This window comes from Diplotaxodon limnothrissa, linkage group LG3 (genome assembly GCF_057381915.1).
Source record: "Diplotaxodon limnothrissa isolate DT_005_m linkage group LG3, D_limnothrissa_male_GT1.1, whole genome shotgun sequence".
Taxonomy (NCBI): Eukaryota; Metazoa; Chordata; class Actinopteri; order Cichliformes; family Cichlidae; genus Diplotaxodon; species Diplotaxodon limnothrissa.
Window position 1 is genome coordinate 15923941 of NC_140598.1, and position 20039 is coordinate 15943979.

Genomic DNA, 20039 nt, shown 5'->3' on the forward strand with positions numbered 1-20039 from the left:
AAAAATGGGGATTACTTTGGAAACAGGAAGTATTTTCCCCAATAAGCAGCCCTGGATTAGTAAATCACTCCAACATGTTCTCAGGCAGAAGAAGCTGTCTTGTTATGAGGGAGAGAAGAAAAAGATTGAGGCACAGAAACTTGTTGAAAGAGAGATAAAGCAGCTAAAATCAGGTGTAAAAGTAAAGCAGAGGATGAGCTGAATAAAGGACACTCAAGGCTGGCTTGGAAAGGAATGAAGTCCATGGTGGGGATGCAGAACAAGGAGCAAAGATGAATGTGATGCTGAATCAGCAGAAGACTTGGACTCATTTGATTCCAGCTTTGATATCATTGATTTCAATGAAGAGCTTTGTGATTGTAGCAAAGGGCTGGTAGCTCTGAGAGTCCCACTGATGAGGTGTTTGTGTGGAAATCTCTTAGTGGGACCAAAGAGAGAAAAAGCCCTGGTCCTGATGCTGTGGGAGGGAAATGATTGAAGTGTGCTGTGAGGAACTGACTGGGAGATTTTCACACATTTTCCAGTCCTCCTTGGAACAACAGGAAGTTCCCAGCATATGGAAACAAAGGTTAAGTGTCCTATGGCACTCAGTGATGATGGTGCTGTGGCCCCACCACCTCCACCTCTTTGTAAAGGAACTAACTGTCATCTGAAGCTTCAAATGGAACTAAGACTTCCTCCACTAGGTGGCAGTGTCTGATGAGAAAGTGTTAGTGGAGCTGGCCTGGAGTCAGAAACAGGAAGATGCAGGATTTGGGCTGAAATGGGGAAAAGTGGTTCGCACTAGTGCCTTAAAGCAAGAAGGTTGTAGGTTGAAGCTTGTTGGCCTTTCTGTGGAGGTTGGATGTTCTCCCACAGTCCAATGAAATGCTGCTTAGGTTCATTGGTGCTTCTAAATTGGCTGTAGGTGTGGATGTGAGAGAGTGCTTCTCTGTCTCTCTCTGTTGGCCCTGTGATGGACTGCTCACCTGTGCAGGTGGACCACTCCTCTTGCCCTATGACAGCTAGGGCACAGGCTGCAGCCCTGTGAGCCTAAGCTGAATAAACAGTTAGCAAAAATGATCCATAGATGGCCTGAAATCCCCCAGTTAGCAGTTTGGTAGATAGCTATGACATGCTAATCCCATCCAGCAGCTGTATTCTACCTGTAAGCTGATCCCTGCTGAGCCAAAGCACTTTTTCATATACAAATTACAACCTTTAATAGAAACCTATTGGTCAGCATCTTATTAGCCTGCTGTTAGCTTCATTCCACAGAAAACTGAGAGAAACTAACAGAGTTGATAAAGAATAAAGAGAAATGTGCTGATTTAAAGCCTTTGAAGTGCTTCAGATGATCTCTGTCCACTTCTGTCCACTCATTCATTCATGTAAGCTTTCTAATGCAGCTTTGATCTTCACAGTCTGCTTCATGAAACTCATTCTAACCCTGAATGTCAGAGTGTTCCTCCTTCTCTTTCCCATCATTCATGCTGGCAGTGGAGGAGATTTGGATGTTGGACTGTGTTTTGGATGATGTGTGTATGTTTGTGTTGGACTGCTGTCTGTAAAGCAAACGCACATTTTGCTTTGGATTTCAGTGTCAGACAGACTTTAAGGTGGAATGAAGAGTTGGAGAGTTTCACAGTGAATTATCCAGTGGAGGATTTTTCTTCTTCTTTGAAGGTTTGAAATGTGAACATTGTTCTGCTGCAGTCAATGGACTAAACCAGAGAAGAAGAAAACAGACTTTACCATGAAGATCCTCAGTGTGGATCAGTATAATATCAGCCTGATGTCTGCAGTTTAGTGTCAGCACAACTTTCACATCATATTCATCTCAGCACAACTAAAACATGCTGACTGACCTCAGAGTTTCAAGTCCACATCCTGGACTCTCCAGGAAACCACACAGATGCTTCACTCCTGAATCCTGCAGCTTGTTGTTCCAGCTCAGGTCCAGCTGTCTCAGATGGGAGGGGTTGGACTTCAGTGCTGCTGCCAGATAATCACAGCTGATCTCTGACAAACCACAGCCCCTCAATCTGTATAAAGAATGAAAGATGTAAGTTTATTAGACAAAGTGTGAGCTTGAAATCATTCAGTGTTTCATCATCTGTTCAGAGCTGAAGAAGGTTCAGAATGTAGAAGTTTAGAAAATGGAAACTCCAAACAGCTGACAGAGTTCATACGCCTTTGTCAGGGTCAAATTCAAGCAAGACCATGTGAAAATTAAAACACATCATCCTAGGTGAACTTAAACACCTTTGTTCCCCTTTTGTTAAGACATAGAAAAGTACACCACACAAAAATACTGCAAAAGGAAACGGTCGCCTTATATACATAGTGTATAAACTCAAAATGCACATTTCACTTCAAATTAAGATTAAGGCTTTGAACAGATCACATAGTTCAGTTCAACATATAAGACTTTAAGAATGCACAAGCATCTACTTAAAATCTATTTAATTTATCATCCATGATATTATTTTGTACAATTCCAATGTATTTTGTTCATCTCCCTTAAATAAACAGGCAGTCTTAAAGTATGAAATATTCATATACAAACACATATAAATGTGTGTACTGTCTCAGTGGCTGATAGTACCCCACAGGCCTCAGTGTGAGCTTGAAGACATTTATAATGTTTAAGTAGTTTAATGTGCAGGTGCTGACGATAAACACATTTTGAATGAAAGCCGGGGAACTTTGGTAGCACAGAAACAAGTGGCTATTCTTTGTGACTATATGGATCACTCACAATACCATTATTTCACACAAAGGCACCAAATTAATACTCAAAAAAGCTGCAGCAATACACACAAATATAAACAGTACTTGGTGACAACTTTGCTTTTAGCCTTTAACCCTTCTTGACTACTTTTGATGTGGCCTCTATATTTTACCTTTAAAAACAGTTTATCTTGCCAATCTGTTATTTTCTCATTTTGACCAACTGTATCAGCACAATTTATCTAAATTCAGACAAAATTTAAAATACAAGTAGAAAGTGATATTTTGACTGTAAAAACCACACACATGTTTAACGAATCATCTTCATAACTTGAAATGCAAATAGAGATTGTACATTTTTAAAAATACGCACACGTTTTGCAAACAACAAAGTTATATGGTACTATTTACCAAAAAATGCAGCCAAGGCTCAGACGTTTTTCATATAATCATTTCAAACTATTTACAGAACAATCAGGTGTCAAACAATAGTTTGTGTCACTCTAACACATATGAGAACAGCACAGGGATAAACCTGCAGGTCTGACAGCAGGTGTGTCACTCAGCGTTTACACTGCAATCTGCCTTTGTTGGCTTTAAGGCAGCAACTGTGACGATCACTAGTAGAACTGACACACAAAACAAAACAACAGCTACACACTAAATACACAAGACAACAAACTAACTTGAGACCAAACACGGTAAACGTCACAAATCTCTCACGTATCAAAACTCTCTCTCTCTTTCGCTCACTCGCTCTCTCTTGCCGGTCACTCCTAAAACTTCCCCCTTTTGCTAAACAACCAAATGTCATGTTTCCATATCATTTTTGATTGGTCGACATGGTACATTTTCCCACCTATAGGGCTTTGGAGCGTGATGTCACGGGAGATGGGCCATGCCCCCTTCCGCCATGACAGTAGGCCAGCCAAAGGATACCATTTCAGCTATGGATCGTACGTGTTGTGTTGTCGGTTGCAACGTTAGATCACACGATCGTGAAGGCAAGAAGCTGGATAACGGGCTCTCTTTTCATCGTTTTCCGTCCTGGAGGCAACGTGAGGGATCCCATGTATCCGATATTACTAAACAAAGACGTCAGGCTTGGATTGCAGCGGTGAGACGAGCGGATATCGAGTTCTCTGCAATCCCCAGCTTTTTGTTGGTTTGCTCACGGCATTTTCTTTCCGGTGAGTTCTAAATTAATTCATATCACTCTTGAAAGGCTTTTAGTGTTATTTTCAACGTGCTGAGGTCATAGATAATGAGATAAAACATGCTAATGTGTGATGCTGCAGAACCACATCATGTCGACTGAGTAGCTTATGATTTGGCATTATTGCAGGCAAACCAGCATATGAAATGGATGTAACAAATCCAGACTGGGCACCAACACTGTACATGGGGCATGACGACATACCTGTATCAGACTCGGACCGGCACTCAAGGCGTACGCAACGGAAGCGAAAAAGAGCACCCATCGGAGGTAAACAACCCCCCCCCCCCCCTCTAAAAACATACTAAATTGCTATCACTGTACACTAATCCGCACATAACTTCCAGATGAATCACACACCTGTCATTGGAATATTGGTGTACATTTACCTTATGTCTAATTTTATCTTACAGGCTTTCGTTATGCAGCTGCAGAGTCTGAAGGTGTGCCCCGTGCAGAAGTGATTGATGAAGATCTGACAGAAGACCAACAGCAAAATCACAATGTCATGGAGGCAGTGGACAGCAGTTGTGTTGGACAAGTGGAGGTTGAGGTAGCAGCTGCAAATGTGGATATACTGAAGAAATGTAAACCTTTTAAAATGATGACAGATTACAAACTCTCAGCAGTGTCTGTAATCAAACCTCTGTAACTTTGCTTCCCTTCAGCAGCATCAGCTCATGTTCACATGTTGATTCATGGTTTGCTTCAGTTTTTGATGGACTGCAGAATATTTTGAAGGTTATCTGCTATAAAAAGCCAGAACAGGAAAATCTGCTTCATGTGTTTCTGTTTGATCCTCAGTGACTTTGACACAAAGGCCTCTGCTGTGATGATCACACCTCTGATCAAGTCTCACAGTGTCAGCTTTGTTTTTATACATATGGATATGTGCTGATAAATGATCAGAGTTATAATATTTCCCACTGTCTGCTGTGTGCCGTGACCTTTGACCTGCTAAAGACAGTCAGCTGTGGATTATTCATTGTTGTGTCTGATACTTAGAACTGTGAGGAAGAACACTACACAGTTAATCAGGGTCCCCTCTCTCTGAATCAGGGAAGGTGGGCAGGCCGCGTGTGGGCCGCGGGCCATACGTTGAGTCTCACTGTTTGAAATGTGAACATTGTTCTGCTGCAGTCAATGGACTAAACCAGAGAAGAAGAAAACAGACTTTACCATGAAGATCCTCAGTGTGGATCAGTATAATATCAGCCTGATGTCTGCAGTTTAGTGTCAGCACAACTTTCACATCATATTCATCTCAGCACAACTAAAACATGCTGACTGACCTCAGAGTTTCAAGTCCACATCCTGGACTCTCCAGGAAACCACACAGATGCTTCACTCCTGAATCCTGCAGCTTGTAGTTGTCACTCAGGTCCAGCTGTCTCAGATGGGAGGGGTTGGACTTCAGCGCTGCTGCCAGATAATCACAGCTGATCTCTGACAAACCACAGCCCCACAATCTGTATAAAGAATGAAAGATGTAAGTTTATTAGACAATGTGTGAGCTTGAAATCATTCAGTGTTTCATCATCTGTTCAGAGCTGAAGAAGGTTCAGAATGTAGAAGTTTAGAAAATGGAAACTCCAAACAGCTGAAGCCAACAGGAAGCAGCTTCAAACAAACACAACAAGAGAAAAAACTCTGAATGTTTCACATTAAAGTCGTACATTTCTCATAAAAACAGGACAAAGACTTGAAAAAGTCGTGTTTTTCCTTCCAGGAACCACAAGGCTTCACTTTTAAAGGTGAAGTGTGAAAGAAATGGACATATTTGAAGTCCAACACCTTTTTCCAGTCACATTATTAAAGCAGACAAACTACAAGCTCATTTTCAGTCCAACAAGTCATCTTCTGACCTGGACTAACAACACTGGTCTCTATGTGCAGCTGGCTGTGAGACCAGTGCTCAGGGAGCGTCTACAAAGTGCAACACTGAAAGAACATCACACACTCATTTGCTTCCATCATCCAACCTGAAGAGGAAACAGAGACGCCTCCCCTTCAAAGTAAAAGCTGCTCCTTTTGGACACAGTATCAAAGAAAGTCTACAGTATAACATAGAAAAGACAGAACAAAGTTTTGGTTGTTTTTAAATTGTGCAAAATGAAACTACACTAAGCTCAATTATGTGACAGACATTTCATCCCATGTCAGTTTGGCCTCATCCTGGGCCGGATTATCCAGCACACACTCTGACCACAGGTCCATGTTGAGCAGGATGAGCTGCTGGCTAATCTGGAGGCTGTAGCAGCAGCTCACAGTCACAGTGGATTTCCACTCATGAAAAAGCTCTGGCTGCTTCATTTCTCATCTCATATCAGAGACTTTAATGCTTCACTGAAGCTGTACTGTGATGCTTCCATATCCCAGTGAGGCCTCCATAATGATTTCAGCTGTTCTGTACACACACTGTGTGCCCTGTATGGCTCAAAGTCTCTGCAGCCTGTTTTTATCTGCTATCATCAGATCTTCATCATCCTCATTCACATCCCTCACACACTCTACAGCCTCATCAGCACTGACTTCATCTTCACTGACTGATGGAGCACAACATGAACCTGTGGAGGCTGAAACACTGTCCTGTCAAACATCTCCCCGTCACCACTCCACTTCTGTCAGCCTTTAAATGAACCCTGCTCAAGTCTGTCACTTCTGTTTGGAGCCAAAAGGAAAAACTGCTGTTCAGTCGTTTGGAAAGACAACATTTCTGAAAGCACTCAAACTTCTTCACATTTGTCTTCAGACACATCCTGAACATTTAGGAACTGAAGAAAGTTTCAAACATCAAAGACCTGAAATATAGAAAAACAACAAAAGCTGCAGTCAGTGAACTCACCTCAGAGTCTCCAGTCGACAGTTTGGACTCTCCAGTCCAGCACACAGAAGCTTCACTGCTGAATCCTGGAGGTCATTATTTCCACTCATGTCCAGCTCTGTCAGATGGGAGGGGTTGGACTTCAGAGCTGAGGCCACAACTTCACAGTGAGACTCTGAGAGTAGACAGTGAGTCAGTCTGTGATGATAGAAAATATAAATGTGTTATTATAAAAGCAGAAAATCTGCATTATAAACACAGACTGAATGTATATGAAGACAAAACAGAGTGAGGTCATAATCTGATGAATCTGCTCTTCACATCTGTGCTTCAGCTCCTCTTACTGTGTTTGACATGACACAACGATTGAGTCTCTCTCAGACCTGCAGACTTTTAATGAGCATCTTTGTTTGGCTTTAATCTGCAGATGAAGGAGGAAGATGGTGTCACATTTAGGCTTCCATAATGTCCACAGTCTGTCACTGAGATCTGATCCAGAGTCAGAGTGAAGACACACATTTGGACTGTTTCCTGTTTTGACTCCAGAACATTTTGAATGAGTTCAGCTCAGTGAAGAGTTCCAGCTGGAAAGATGATCTCTGTTTGCTACCTGCTGTCAGGTACGACTGTTCACGTCCACACGCAGGAAAAACCTGCTGACTGTTACCAAACGGAGCAGAAATCTCATCACTGGACAATAATGATGAATGAACTCAGAGCTGCTGATATCAGATCTGATTTCAGGGGAACTAAACACAGAAATGATTGGCTCATTTTAGCTTTCTGAGCCATTATCTGCTGCTGTGTCGCTAGTTGGCAGAAAATGATTTGTATTCCTGTTCAGGGCTTCACTGTTTATGAGTCCAGATCCAGGTGACAGCAAGTCAAAATGATGTTACCTGTCTGTGTCCAGCAGCAGCCTGTATTCACTTTGAATATTGTTATAACCTGACATGGATCAGTTTGTCTTTGATTGGTTTGTAAATGTCACTGTTTCCATTGGACCTGAGTGACGTACAAAGACAGAGAGGGAGAGAAAGGAGAGAGAGGATGGAGACAGCAAAGAGAGAGCAAACACAAACAGGTGAGAGTGGACAGGTGACCAAGGTCAGCAACCAATCAGAGAGCTTCTGTTTGACCCACAGTCACTGATGATGACTGCACATAACCAAGCAGTGTGTTACTCTGATATCAAATATGGATCCTGCTCTTATAATAATGATCATCAGATGATATTATTGTGTTATTTTGTAGCTGAATACGATGTTTGTGTGATTATCAGTGAAAGAAGCAGTGAGGAGGATGGAGAGAGAGAGAGGACAGAGGCTGAAGTTAGAAACACTAAAAGGATTTTTCATGGATTTCATGGATGATTTGAGTGATTTCCAGCAGGACACTTAAACATGTCAGTGGACGTCCTAAAGAACATATTCACTGATATGAAACGTGTCATTGAACAGGATTAATATCAGTGGAAACATGGTGGAAACAGCTGTGACTGCATGGATGTGACACACTTCAAATCTGTTCTCCACTCTTGGATTTGGGATCCATGGAGCTGCTGCTGAGTCTGTACAATAAAGGAATGGTGTGGAAGGTTGCAGCGTACGGACACAAACACTTTGTGGTTACAATCTGATTTTATTTTCAAAATTAAACTACTAACCTACACTGATCAATGATGTTAATGATCACATCTGGACTCACCGAGCCTTTCTGCAGTTCCTCACAGCTGGAATCAGTCTCAGTTGTCCCCACAGTGATGTGTTGTACTTCTGCAGGTCCAACTCATCCAGAACCTCCTCTGACATCTGCAGCATGAAGGCCAGAGCTGAGCACTGGATCTCAGAGAGTTTCTTCTCTGATCTGTTCTCTGACTTCAGGAACTCTTGGATCTCCTGAAATAATGAGAGGTGGTTCATCTCCATCAGACAGTGGAAGATGTTGATGCTTCTGTCAGGAGAGATTTTATCACTGTTCATCTTCTTCAGGTTGTTGATGACTATCTGGATGGTTCCTGGACTGATCTCTGTCTGACCCAGCAGACCTACTAAGAGTCTCTGGTTGGACTCCAGACAGAGGCCATGAAGGAAGCGAACAAACAGGTCCAGGTGGCCATTTTTACTCTGGAGGGATTTCTCCATGACTCGTTTAAGGAAATCATCCAGAGAGGACTCGTTGTATTTTTGTCCCAAGAAGTTCTTCAGCACCTCTGTCTTCCTGTTGGTGTGACAGTGGAACATGTAGACAGCAGCCAGAAACTCCTGAATGCTCAGATGAACAAAGCAGTAGACTGGTTTCTGGAAGATCACACACTCTCTTTTGAAGATCTCTGTACAAACTCCTGAGTACACCGAGGCCTCTGTCACATCCAGACCACACTGCTCCAGGTCTTCTTGGTAGAACATGATGTTTCCTTTCTCCAGATGTTCAAATGCCAGCCTCCCCAGCTTCAGAAGAACTTCCCTGTCAGCCTCCGTCAGCTCCTGTGGACTCGTCTCATGTCCCTCATGGTACTTGTTCTTCTTCCTCTTTGTCTGAACCAGCAGGAAGTGTGAGTACATGTCAGTCAGGGTCTTGGGCAGCTCTCCTCTCTGCTCTGTAGTCAACATGTGCTCCAGAACTGTAGCAGTGATCCAGCAGAAGACTGGGATACTACACATGATGTGGAGGCTCCTGGATGTCTTCATGTGGGAGATGATTCTGCTGGACAGCTCTTCATCACTGAATCTCCTCCTGAAGTACTCCTCCTTCTGGGCGTCAGTGAAGCCTCGTACTTCTGTTAGCCTGTCAACACATGTAGGAGGGATCTGATTGGCTGCTGCGGGTCGGGAAGTTATCCAGACGAGAGCCGAGGGAAGCAGATTCCCCTGGATGAGGTTTGTCAGCAGCTGGCTGACTGATGACTTCTGTGTGACATCAGACAGCAGCTTCCTGTTGGTGAAATCCAATGAAAGTCTGCTTTCATCCAGGCCGTCAAAGATGAACAAAAGCTGAGAGACAGCCAGCTTCTCTGCTGTGACCTTCTGTAATGTTGGATGGAAAACATGGAGCAGCTCCAGAAGACTGTACTGCTCATCTCTGATCAGGTTCAGCTCCCTGAATGAAAGCAGAACCACCACACTGACATGTTGGTTCTCCAAGCCCTCTGCCCAGTCCAGAGTGAACTTCTGCACTGAGAAGGTTTTTCCAACACCAGCCACGCCGTTGGTCAGAACCACTCTGACGGGTCTCTGTTGGTCAGGTAAGGCTTTAAAGATGTCCTGGCACCTGATTGGAGCGTCATGGAGGGCGTCCATCTTGGAAGCTGTCTCCAGCTGCCTCACCTCATGTTGGGTATGAACCTCTTCACTCTGTCCCTCTGTGATGTAGAGCTCAGTGTAGATCCTGTTGAGGAGGGTTCTACTTCCTGTTTCATCACTTCCTTCAGTCACACGTTCACATCTCCTCCTCAGACTGATCTTATGTTCATCTAAAACCTCCTGCAGACCAACATCTGCTGAAAGAAAGAAAAACAACGAGACTAAAGAGAAAGAAAACTCTTCAATGTCTGAACAACACAAGAAGTCCAGTTTTCAGAAATGAGTCCATCAGCAGACAGATGTTCAGTCTTACTTTGTACACAGCTGCTCTGACTGGCTGTCTGCAGTCCAGCTCTGCTTCTGGATCTTTCTCCACACTGTGCAGAAGCTCTGATGGTGACACAGAAAAGTCACAGTGGAGATACTTCTGTCCACCTTTGATTAGACTCATTATAAAAAGGAAAACAAAGTTTGAACACAGTCATGTTTCCAGTTCACTGACTTACATTTATTCCATGGACACTCACTCTAACCTGAAGCACAGCTACAACCCAACATTGTTGAGGCCTCATCTCCTCCTTTCCTGACTGTAGAGGTTAAATATGCAACAACCGACAAATAAAAGAATTTGGTTCATTTCAAAGTAATTCACACGGTGACCAAGTAAAGTAACCGTAGTAAAGGAGACAACATCCCGTTGATGGTGGGATTATTTGAAAGATTTGCTTTGGTCACGTCACCAAATGCAGTTGAACCACCCGTGGATCCATGTTTGACCATTCTACCACTCTGAGCTCTGCTTTTGAATCATTTTATTATTATCATCATTCATTTATTCATTCTTTGGAGGGGGGCTATTTCCTAATGCCGCCCTAATAAGCTGATGTTCAAGGGGAAATATAACAGAAACTCTTTCAGTGTTATTCATTAATAAATTAACAGATAAACTGTGAAGAAGAAAAAACTGAGATTTAAAGGAGAGAGTGAGAAACTTGATCATCCATCCTCATAATACATGTTTATCAGTATCTGCTGTGACCATACTGCAGTAATAACTACAAGTCTACATTTCTGTGACTGTTGATCAATCACAGCAGGAATCTGAGCTCATCTCTGCACACAGAGCAGCTTCAGCTCTGGGATAAACTGCTCGCTTCACGTCCTTCTCAGCTCACAGACACTCATCCTGATATTTTCCTTTAACATTTGATGGTATAATTCATCTGAGTTTACACTTTATCTGCATAAATACAGAAAAACAGACCCAAACACCATAAACCATCAGTTTCACCATGTAGAATATATTGTTGTTTCCTTTTAATTCAGAGAAAAACTCTGATTTGGATTTTCTCTGTTCTCTTTGCCACAGCCCATCCCAGCAGCAGCTGAAGCAGCTGACTGTCACAACACTGAATAACACTTTAGGAGGAACGTCTTGATGCATTCTCAATCATCCAGGAAAGTAAATCTCCAAAAGTTGATTCTCTTCATCTGGACGTAGCGTAAATGTGTCCCAGCTGGACTTTTGTCAAAGCTGGAAAGGCTCCTAAAGAAAGTTCCAGTCGATCCAGGAGAGAAGGACAACCGCTGCCTAAGAGAAAACCTGTAGCTATCCCGTATGTGTCAGGAGTGTCGGAGCAGCTGAGTCGCATTTTTTCTAAACACTGGGTCTCTGTGGCTTTTAAACCCCAAAACACGCTGCGCCAAAAACTGGTCCACCCCAAGGATCAGAGTAACAGAGTAACATAGTGTACGCTGTTAAGTGCAGGAGGATTGCCAGGATTTATACATCGGGGAAACCAAACAACCTCTGGCTACAACACAGAAGAGCCACCTCGTCAGGCCAGGACTCTGCAGTCTATTTACACCTACAGGCCAGTGGACACTCTTTCAATGATGAGGATGTAACATCCTGGACAGGGAGGAACGCTGGTTTGAAGGCGGAGTCAAGGAGGCCATTTACGTGAAAAGGGAAAGACCATCTCTGAATCGAGGAGGGGGCCTAAGGGTACATCTGTCACCATCTTACATGCTGTGATTGCAGCCATTCCCCAACTCTCTGTGAATGGTACTCATGACCATTGATCAATGGTTGTTGATCAATGGTCATGAGAATTGCATAATTAAGATTAAGGAACTGACCTCACAGCCCATTGTTCCTTCAGTGGGCTGGTTTCAGTCATTATGCAAATGTCCTGTTTATAAGATTGAAACCTGCAGTCAGCTGAGACTGAAGGAGTCACCTGGATGAGAGACGAAATGTTTCTCCCACAAAACGCTACGTCCAGATGAACTGAATCAACTTTTGGAGAAAGAAGTTGAATCAGTATTTCAGCTTTAAGAGGGTATTTTAACACAAACATCAGTCCTTCTACTTAAGTATGTTTGACACTTTGTTTACACCTAAATTAACTTTACTGTTAACAAGTTTTCATGTTTCTGTAATCTATGAGGTGCCGTAAGGGACATTATTACTGAAACGCTCTCACACACACTACTGAAACGCTCTCACACACACTACTGAAACGCTCTCACACACACAACTGAAACGCTCTCACACACACAACTGAAACGCTCTCACACACACTACTGAAACGCTCTCACACACACTACTGAAACGCTCTCACACACACTACTGAAACGCTCTCACACACACAACTGAAACGCTCTCACACACACTACTGAAACGCTCTCACACACACTACTGAAACGCTCTCACACACACAACTGAAACGCTCTCACACACACTACTGAAATTTTAGCTCTCACACACACTACTGAAAAACTCTCACACACACTACTGAAACGCTCTCACACACACTACTGAAATTTTAGCTCTCACACACACTACTGAAACGCTCTCACACACACTACTGAAATGCTCTCACACACACTACTGAAACGCTCTCACACACACTACTGAAACGCTCTCACACACACAACTGAAACGCTCTCACACACACAACTGAAACGCTCTCACACACACTACTGAAACGCTCTCACACACACTACTGAAACGCTCTCACACACACTACTGAAACGCTCTCACACACACAACTGAAACGCTCTCACACACACTACTGAAATTTTAGCTCTCACACACACTACTGAAAAACTCTCACACACACTACTGAAACGCTCTCACACACACTACTGAAATTTTAGCTCTCACACACACTACTGAAACGCTCTCACACACACAACTGAAACGCTCTCACACACACAACTGAAACGCTCTCACACACACTACTGAAACGCTCTCACACACACTACTGAAACGCTCTCACACACACTACTGAAACGCTCTCACACACACAACTGAAACGCTCTCACACACACCACTGAAACCAGAGGCATTTCTGCTGAACAGGAAGTTGTTTCCTGACAAGGAAACTGATGGAAAAAGTGGTATATTTCAAAACACTACAAGGATTTCTACTCAGCAACCTGCTAGTACAGCAGTCCCCAACCTTTTTTTGCGCCACGTAAACAATATAAAAAATAAAAAAACGATAAATACCATGAAAACCATAAATAGAAATGTGTTCGAATTTTTGTGGAGGAATAAAACCCATTACATAGAAAGATCTCAGCTTGTGAAGGGATACAATAAAGGTGGTATCAAAACTCCAGAATTGGAATTTATGGTTGGCACCCTTAGAATTAAATGGTTAAAATCTTGTCTGTCACAGCCAGACTCTACTTAGCTCCACATCCCATGATTCTTGTTTAATAAAATAGTATACAGGATTAGACTTTATTTTGAAATGTGATTTTGCGGCAAATAAAATCCCCATAAAGATATCAAACTTTCCAAAACAGACGTTGCATTTTTGGGAAAATGAGATTTACCCACAACTTCTCCCCATAATTCAACCTTATGGAATAATAGGGTAATAACACTTAATCAAAAATCAATTTTCTAGAGTGACTGGTTTGAACAAAAATATTATATTCATAACAGATTTGTTGGATGATAACGGTGTCATTCTAAGTTACACAGACTTTTCAGAAAAATATTGTCTAAACTGTTCTCAAAGAGAATATAACAAATTTTGTGAACTGGTCCCACTGCCTCTGCTTCATTTGATTAAAATTTTTATGATATACAATAATTTCTCATCAGTGCTCCCAAATTTATTGCTAGGGCAATGTCAGCTGTTTGATAAAAATGCAATAAGAAATTTGTTAGTAGTTTCTTCAAAGACAAAATATTTCATAGTTACAACAGAATGGTTACATGGCATGGTTCTAATTTAGTTATTTCATATACACTGGATAAAGCATACTAAAAATTTATGAAATAGCCTATTCTACCTAAAGTTAAAGAAACACACTTTAAACAAAACTAATACTGTGGCAGAATTTCTAAAAAAAGAGATTTGGCTTTGAGGTGGATCAGTGTTCTTTTTGTACTGATGAAAATGAAACCCTAGAACATCTTTTTTTTTCCTATGCCCTATCACACAATGTATTTGGTGCAACTTAAAAAATTGGATTTCCCTAAATATTAATGATGTGCCACTGTTTGAATTACATCATAATTTTTTTTATATGGATCATCTAGCATTGGATGTCTCAGACATTATTAACATCATCATACTTGTTGAGTATTGCAGCATCGACAGCGATCAACTCGAAGGAAAATGACGACGGAGGCAAAAATGTCCTTAATATTTTTGGGAACTTTATTCCTCATCAACATGCGGCAAAACTTTTCTCATGGGTGCCATTTTCGTTGTGGTATACTTTTTTTTTTTTCTTAGGGGCGTGCTCTTACAATGAAACAGTGCCTCCTTGTGGTGGCAACTAAAATACTGTCTCTGTTAAACCACAGTAACCATAATGCAGTTAAACACTGTACAACATGAGTACACACAATGAATATCTTAACAATACTTTTGAGTAAATATCATATCCATTGTGCTAAATGGAGGAACGCTAAGCCTTCTCTCCCTGGTTTTATTGATGATTTTAAGATATTTTTCTTTGCTAAAAAAAAGACAAAAAGCACATATGCCAAAAAAATAACCAGGATAATGCACGTCTCCCGCTATTCTAAATTTTGACTTATGCTGAGGCTAATATATTGTTAAGTAATGCAGCTGTCTCACTGAGGTCCAGAATCGATTTGTTCCACGATTCGATTCAATTCAATTCGATTTGATTATGGGGAATTTTGACAGTCAGAAATATTATAATTCAGATCAGTACATTTACATATTTTTGTATTTAAAAAAAGGAAGCTGACACACGCAAGACTTTATCAAAGGTGTGAGCATCACAGCAGATGCCTTTGTGTCAAAGTAGCTGAAGATAAAACACATAAAAACATGAAGGTGGTTGTTAAGTCTAATTGTTGAATGTTGCCATTGTGTTTCTTAAATTTGTACAGTCTTAGTTTAAGCAGTAGGATCAAAGCCATTCCTTTGATCCTGACCACCTCTCCAGCCACTCTGTGCTGGGGGAGGTTTTATTGTAGATACATCCTAACTTGAAGATCTGTTTGATGTTTGGTAGAGCTTCCTACCCTTTGTATGGTTTCACTGTGTTATCTTTGGTAAACCATACATTGGGTGTGGGGGAAGACTACCCTCTTTATGACCAAGGATGTTGTTCCTGCTTTTAGGTTTTATGACCCTTTGACCAACACACACACACACACATTCTCACATAACACACACACATTCTCACACACACACACACACACACACACACACACACACACACAGTGTATACATTTACATACAGTGCCTTGTCTTTGTAACCAAGGGGGGGTTGCAAGGGGAGGTGTTTTGTAAACTATTGTTTGAAGTTTGTCAATAAAAGGCAGCGAGAGGAGGCCACCAGGGTGGTCATTTCAACGTGCTGGTCACAGACGAGAGGCCTCCCTTGCGCAAGAAATCGATCGAACACTGTTGCCTTGCTTTTCTTTCATGGGAATAAGTCTTGGATACAGCGGGGTCTGAGTTTAGACCCAACAGTGGTTTTCCTGGCCTGGGATTTTATAAAAAATATTCTGCAGTACATCAAAAACGAAAGAAAACCATTAACATATGAACGTTACCTCTGACGTTACAGCGGTTTTATTAGAGACACGGCTAACGTTTTGCATTTTGCATAATTTTAAAAAGTTTAAATTTATTCAGTATTGAACGGCAGAAATTAGGTTTTCTTTTCGGAAGTATGTAAAATGAAAAAAAAAAAAAACAGCGGCTGACTGCGCTGTAAACAACAGTAGACTTGTGCATAACAAGCAAGCGAATAATACAGAAAACAGATTTTTAGAGGGAAACTGTTCTTGAAGTACAGAGAGAGAGAAAGAAAGAGAGAGGGCTGTGCATCACGTGCGATTTTATCGTGGTGGAAGCAAAACAGTTAGGGAATTCATGACGATGTTTATGTGAAGCGCAGTTTGGATCTCCTTTTGCTGCTGGTTCAGTCAATATTGTTTGGAGAGAGATAAAACTAACAGCTTTAGAATCGGCGCAAAAACGGCGTGAAAACAAAGCGCGGACCTGCCGACAGATCAGAGTCAGCGAGCTGTCGGCTTTCAGCCCCGACCGTGTCCGTGCTGTCGGGTGAGAAAGGCGACATGTCACTGATTCTGATCCGCGGGTCCGCGCTGTGTGTTTACGTCTTTGTGCAGAAGCCGTGTACCTGCTCTCATTTACTGTCTTAGCTGTTTGGTGGTTGTTGAAATTTTGTGAGGTTTCACCAGAGATTCTGGCATTTCGGGTAAAATAAATTTATATTAAAAAATCGATTCAGGATTTTAATGAATCGATTTCACGTTATCCAAGCCAGAATCGATTTTAATCAATAAATCGATTATAAAAACCCACCCCTAACTAACAGGTTGCTGAGTAGACATCTGTGTAGTGGTTTGTTTGAAATCTAACACTTTTTCCTTCAGTTTCCTTGTCAAGAATTAACTTCCTGTTTAACTGAAATGCCTTCCTGTTTAACTGAAATGCCTTCCTGTTCGACTGAAACACCTTCCTGTTTAACTGAAATGCCTTCCTGTTCAACTGAAACACCTTCCTGTTTAACTGAAATGCCTTCCTGTTCAACTGAAATGCCTTCCTGTTCAACTGAAATGCCTTGGTTTTTCAGTAGTGTGTGTGAGAGCGTTTCAGTAGTGTGTGTGAGAGCGTTTCAGTTGTGTGTGTGAGAGCGTTTCAGTTGTGTGTGTGAGAGCGTTTCAGTTGTGTGTGTGAGAGCTAAAATTTCAGTAGTGTGTGTGAGAGCGTTTCAGTAGTGTGTGTGAGAGCGTTTCAGTTGTGTGTGTGAGAGCGTTTCAGTAGTGTGTGTGAGAGCTAAAATTTCAGTAGTGTGTGTGAGAGCGTTTCAGTAGTGTGTGTGAGAGCTAAAATTTCAGTAGTGTGTGTGAGAGCGTTTCAGTAGTGTGTGTGAGAGCTAAAATTTCAGTAGTGTGTGTGAGAGCGTTTCAGTTGTGTGTGTGTGAGAGCGTTTCAGTTGTGTGCGTGAGAGCTAAAATTTCAGTAGTGTGTGTGAGAGCGTTTCAGTAGTGTGTGTGAGAGCGTTTCAGTTGTGTGTGTGAGAGCTAAAATTTCAGTAGTGTGTGTGAGAGCGTTTCAGTTGTGTGTGTGAGAGCGTTTCAGTTGTGTGTGTGTGAGAGCGTTTCAGTTGTGTGTGTGAGAGCTAAAATTTCAGTAGTGTGTGTGAGAGCGTTTCAGTAGTGTGTGTGAGAGCGTTTCAGTAGTGTGTGTGAGAGCTAAAATTTCAGTAGTGTGTGTGAGAGCGTTTCAGTAATAATGTCCCTTACGGCACCTCATATTTTCCAGTCCTCCTTGGAACAACAGGAAGTTCCCAGCATATGGAAACAAAGGTTACGTGTCCTATGGCACTCAGTGATGATGGTGCTGTGGCCCCACCACCTCCACCTCTTTGTAAAGGAACTAACTGTAATCTGAAGCTTCAAATGGAACTAAGACTTCCTCCACTAGGTGGCAGTGTCTGATGAGAAAGTGTTAGTGGAGCTGGCCTGGAGTCAGAAACAGGAAGATGCAGGATTTGGGCTGAAATGGGGAAAAGTGGTTCGCACTAGTGCCTTAAAGCAAGAAGGTTGTAGGTTGAAGCTTGTTGGCCTTTCTGTGGAGGTTGGATGTTCTCCCACAGTCCAATGAAATGCTGCTTAGGTTCATTGGTGCTTCTAAATTGGCTGTAGGTGTGGATGTGAGAGAGTGCTTCTCTGTCTCTCTCTGTTGGCCCTGTGATGGACTGCTCACCTGTGCAGGTGGACCACGCCTCTTGCCCTATGACAGCTAGGGCACAGGCTGCAGCCCTGTGAGCCTAAGCTGAATAAACAGTTAGCAAAAATGATCCATAGATGGCCTGAAATCCCCCAGTTAGCAGTTTGGTAGATAGCTATGACATGCTAATCCCATCCAGCAGCTGTATTCTACCTGTAAGCTGATCCCTGCTGAGCCAAAGCACTTTTCATATACAAATTACAACCTTTAATAGAAACCTATTGGTCAGCATCTTATTAGCCTGCTGTTAGCTTCATTCCACAGAAAACTGAGAGAAACTAACAGAGTTGATAAAGAATAAAGAGAAATGTGCTGATTTAAAGCCTTTGAAGTGCTTCAGATGATCTCTGTCCACTTCTGTCCACTCATTCATTCATGTAAGCTTTCTAATGCAGCTTTGATCTTCACAGTCTGCTTCATGAAACTCATTCTAACCCTGAATGTCAGAGTGTTCCTCCTTCTCTTTCCCATCATTCATGCTGGCAGTGGAGGAGATTTGGATGTTGGACTGTGTTTTGGATGATGTGTGTATGTTTGTGTTGGACTGCTGTCTGTAAAGCAAACGCACATTTTGCTTTGGATTTCAGTGTCAGACAGACTTTAAGGTGGAATGAAGAGTTTGAGAGTTTCACAGTGAATTATCCAGTGGAGGATTTTTCTTCTTCTTTGAAGGTTTGAAATGTGAACATTGTTCTGCTGCAGTCAATGGACTAAACCAGAGAAGAAGAAAACAGACTTTACCATGAAGATCCTCAGTGTGGATCAGTATAATATCAGCCTGATGTCTGCAGTTTAGTGTCAGCACAACTTTCACATCATATTCATCTCAGCACAACTAAAACATGCTGACTGACCCCAGAGTTTCAAGTCCACATCCTGGACTCTCCAGGAAACCACACAGATGCTTCACTCCTGAATCCTGCAGCTTGTTGTTCCTGCTCAGGTCCAGCTGTCTCAGATGGGAGGGGTTGGACTTCAGTGCTGCTGCCAGATAATCACAGCTGATCTCTGACAAACCACAGCTCCACAATCTGTATAAAGAATGAAAGATGTAAGTTTATTAGACAAAGTGTGAGCTTGAAATCATTCAGTGTTTCATCATCTGTTCAGAGCTGAAGAAGGTTCAGAATGTAGAAGTTTAGAAAATGGAAACTCCAAACAGCTGACAGAGTTCATACGCCTTTGTCAGGGTCAAATTCAAGCAAGACCATGTGAAAATTAAAACACATCATCCTAGGTGAACTTAAACACCTTTGTTCCCCTTTTGTTAAGACATAGAAAAGTACACCACACAAAAATACTGCAAAAGGAAACGGTCGCCTTATATACATAGTGTATAAACTCAAAATGCACATTTCACTTCAAATTAAGATTAAGGCTTTGAACAGATCACATAGTTCAGTTCAACATATAAGACTTTAAGAATGCACAAGCATCTACTTAAAATCTATTTAATTTATCATCCATGATATTATTTTGTACAATTCCAATGTATTTTGTTCATCTCCCTTAAATAAACAGGCAGCCTTAAAGTATGAAATATTCATATACAAACACATATAAATGTGTGTACTGTCTCAGTGGCTGATAGTACCCCACAGGCCTCAGTGTGAGCTTGAAGACATTTATAATGTTTAAGTAGTTTAATGTGCAGGTGCTGACGATAAACACATTTTGAATGAAAGCCGGGGAACTTTGGTAGCACAGAA

At 41.9% G+C, this 20039-nt stretch overlaps 1 protein-coding gene across 1 annotated transcript; it reads right to left on the reverse strand.

Annotated features, from left to right (window-relative positions):
- Nucleotides 1-7693: 7693 nt before the first annotated feature.
- LOC146634674 (protein NLRC3-like) lies at nucleotides 7694-10098 on the reverse strand. The gene is made up of 2 exons (XM_085342696.1): nucleotides 8460-10098; nucleotides 7694-7757 (listed from the first exon to the last, which is right to left on the reverse strand). The coding sequence occupies exons 1-2, from the start codon at nucleotides 10049-10051 to the stop codon at nucleotides 7694-7696; spliced, it is 1656 nt and encodes a 551-aa protein (XP_085198822.1). The 5' UTR covers nucleotides 10052-10098.
- Between the last annotated feature and the right edge of the window lie 9941 nt (nucleotides 10099-20039).

Excerpts from the sequence above, each read along its gene's own strand:
- LOC146634674 (XM_085342696.1), bottom strand. The coding sequence starts at position 10,051 with ATGGACGCCCTCCATGACGCTCCAATCAGGTGCCAGGACATCTTTAAA. Across the intron at positions 7,758-8,459 it reads AGGAACTGCAGAAAGGCTCG|GTCCAATGGAAACAGTGACA; the intron begins GTGAGTCCAGAT and ends TACGTCACTCAG.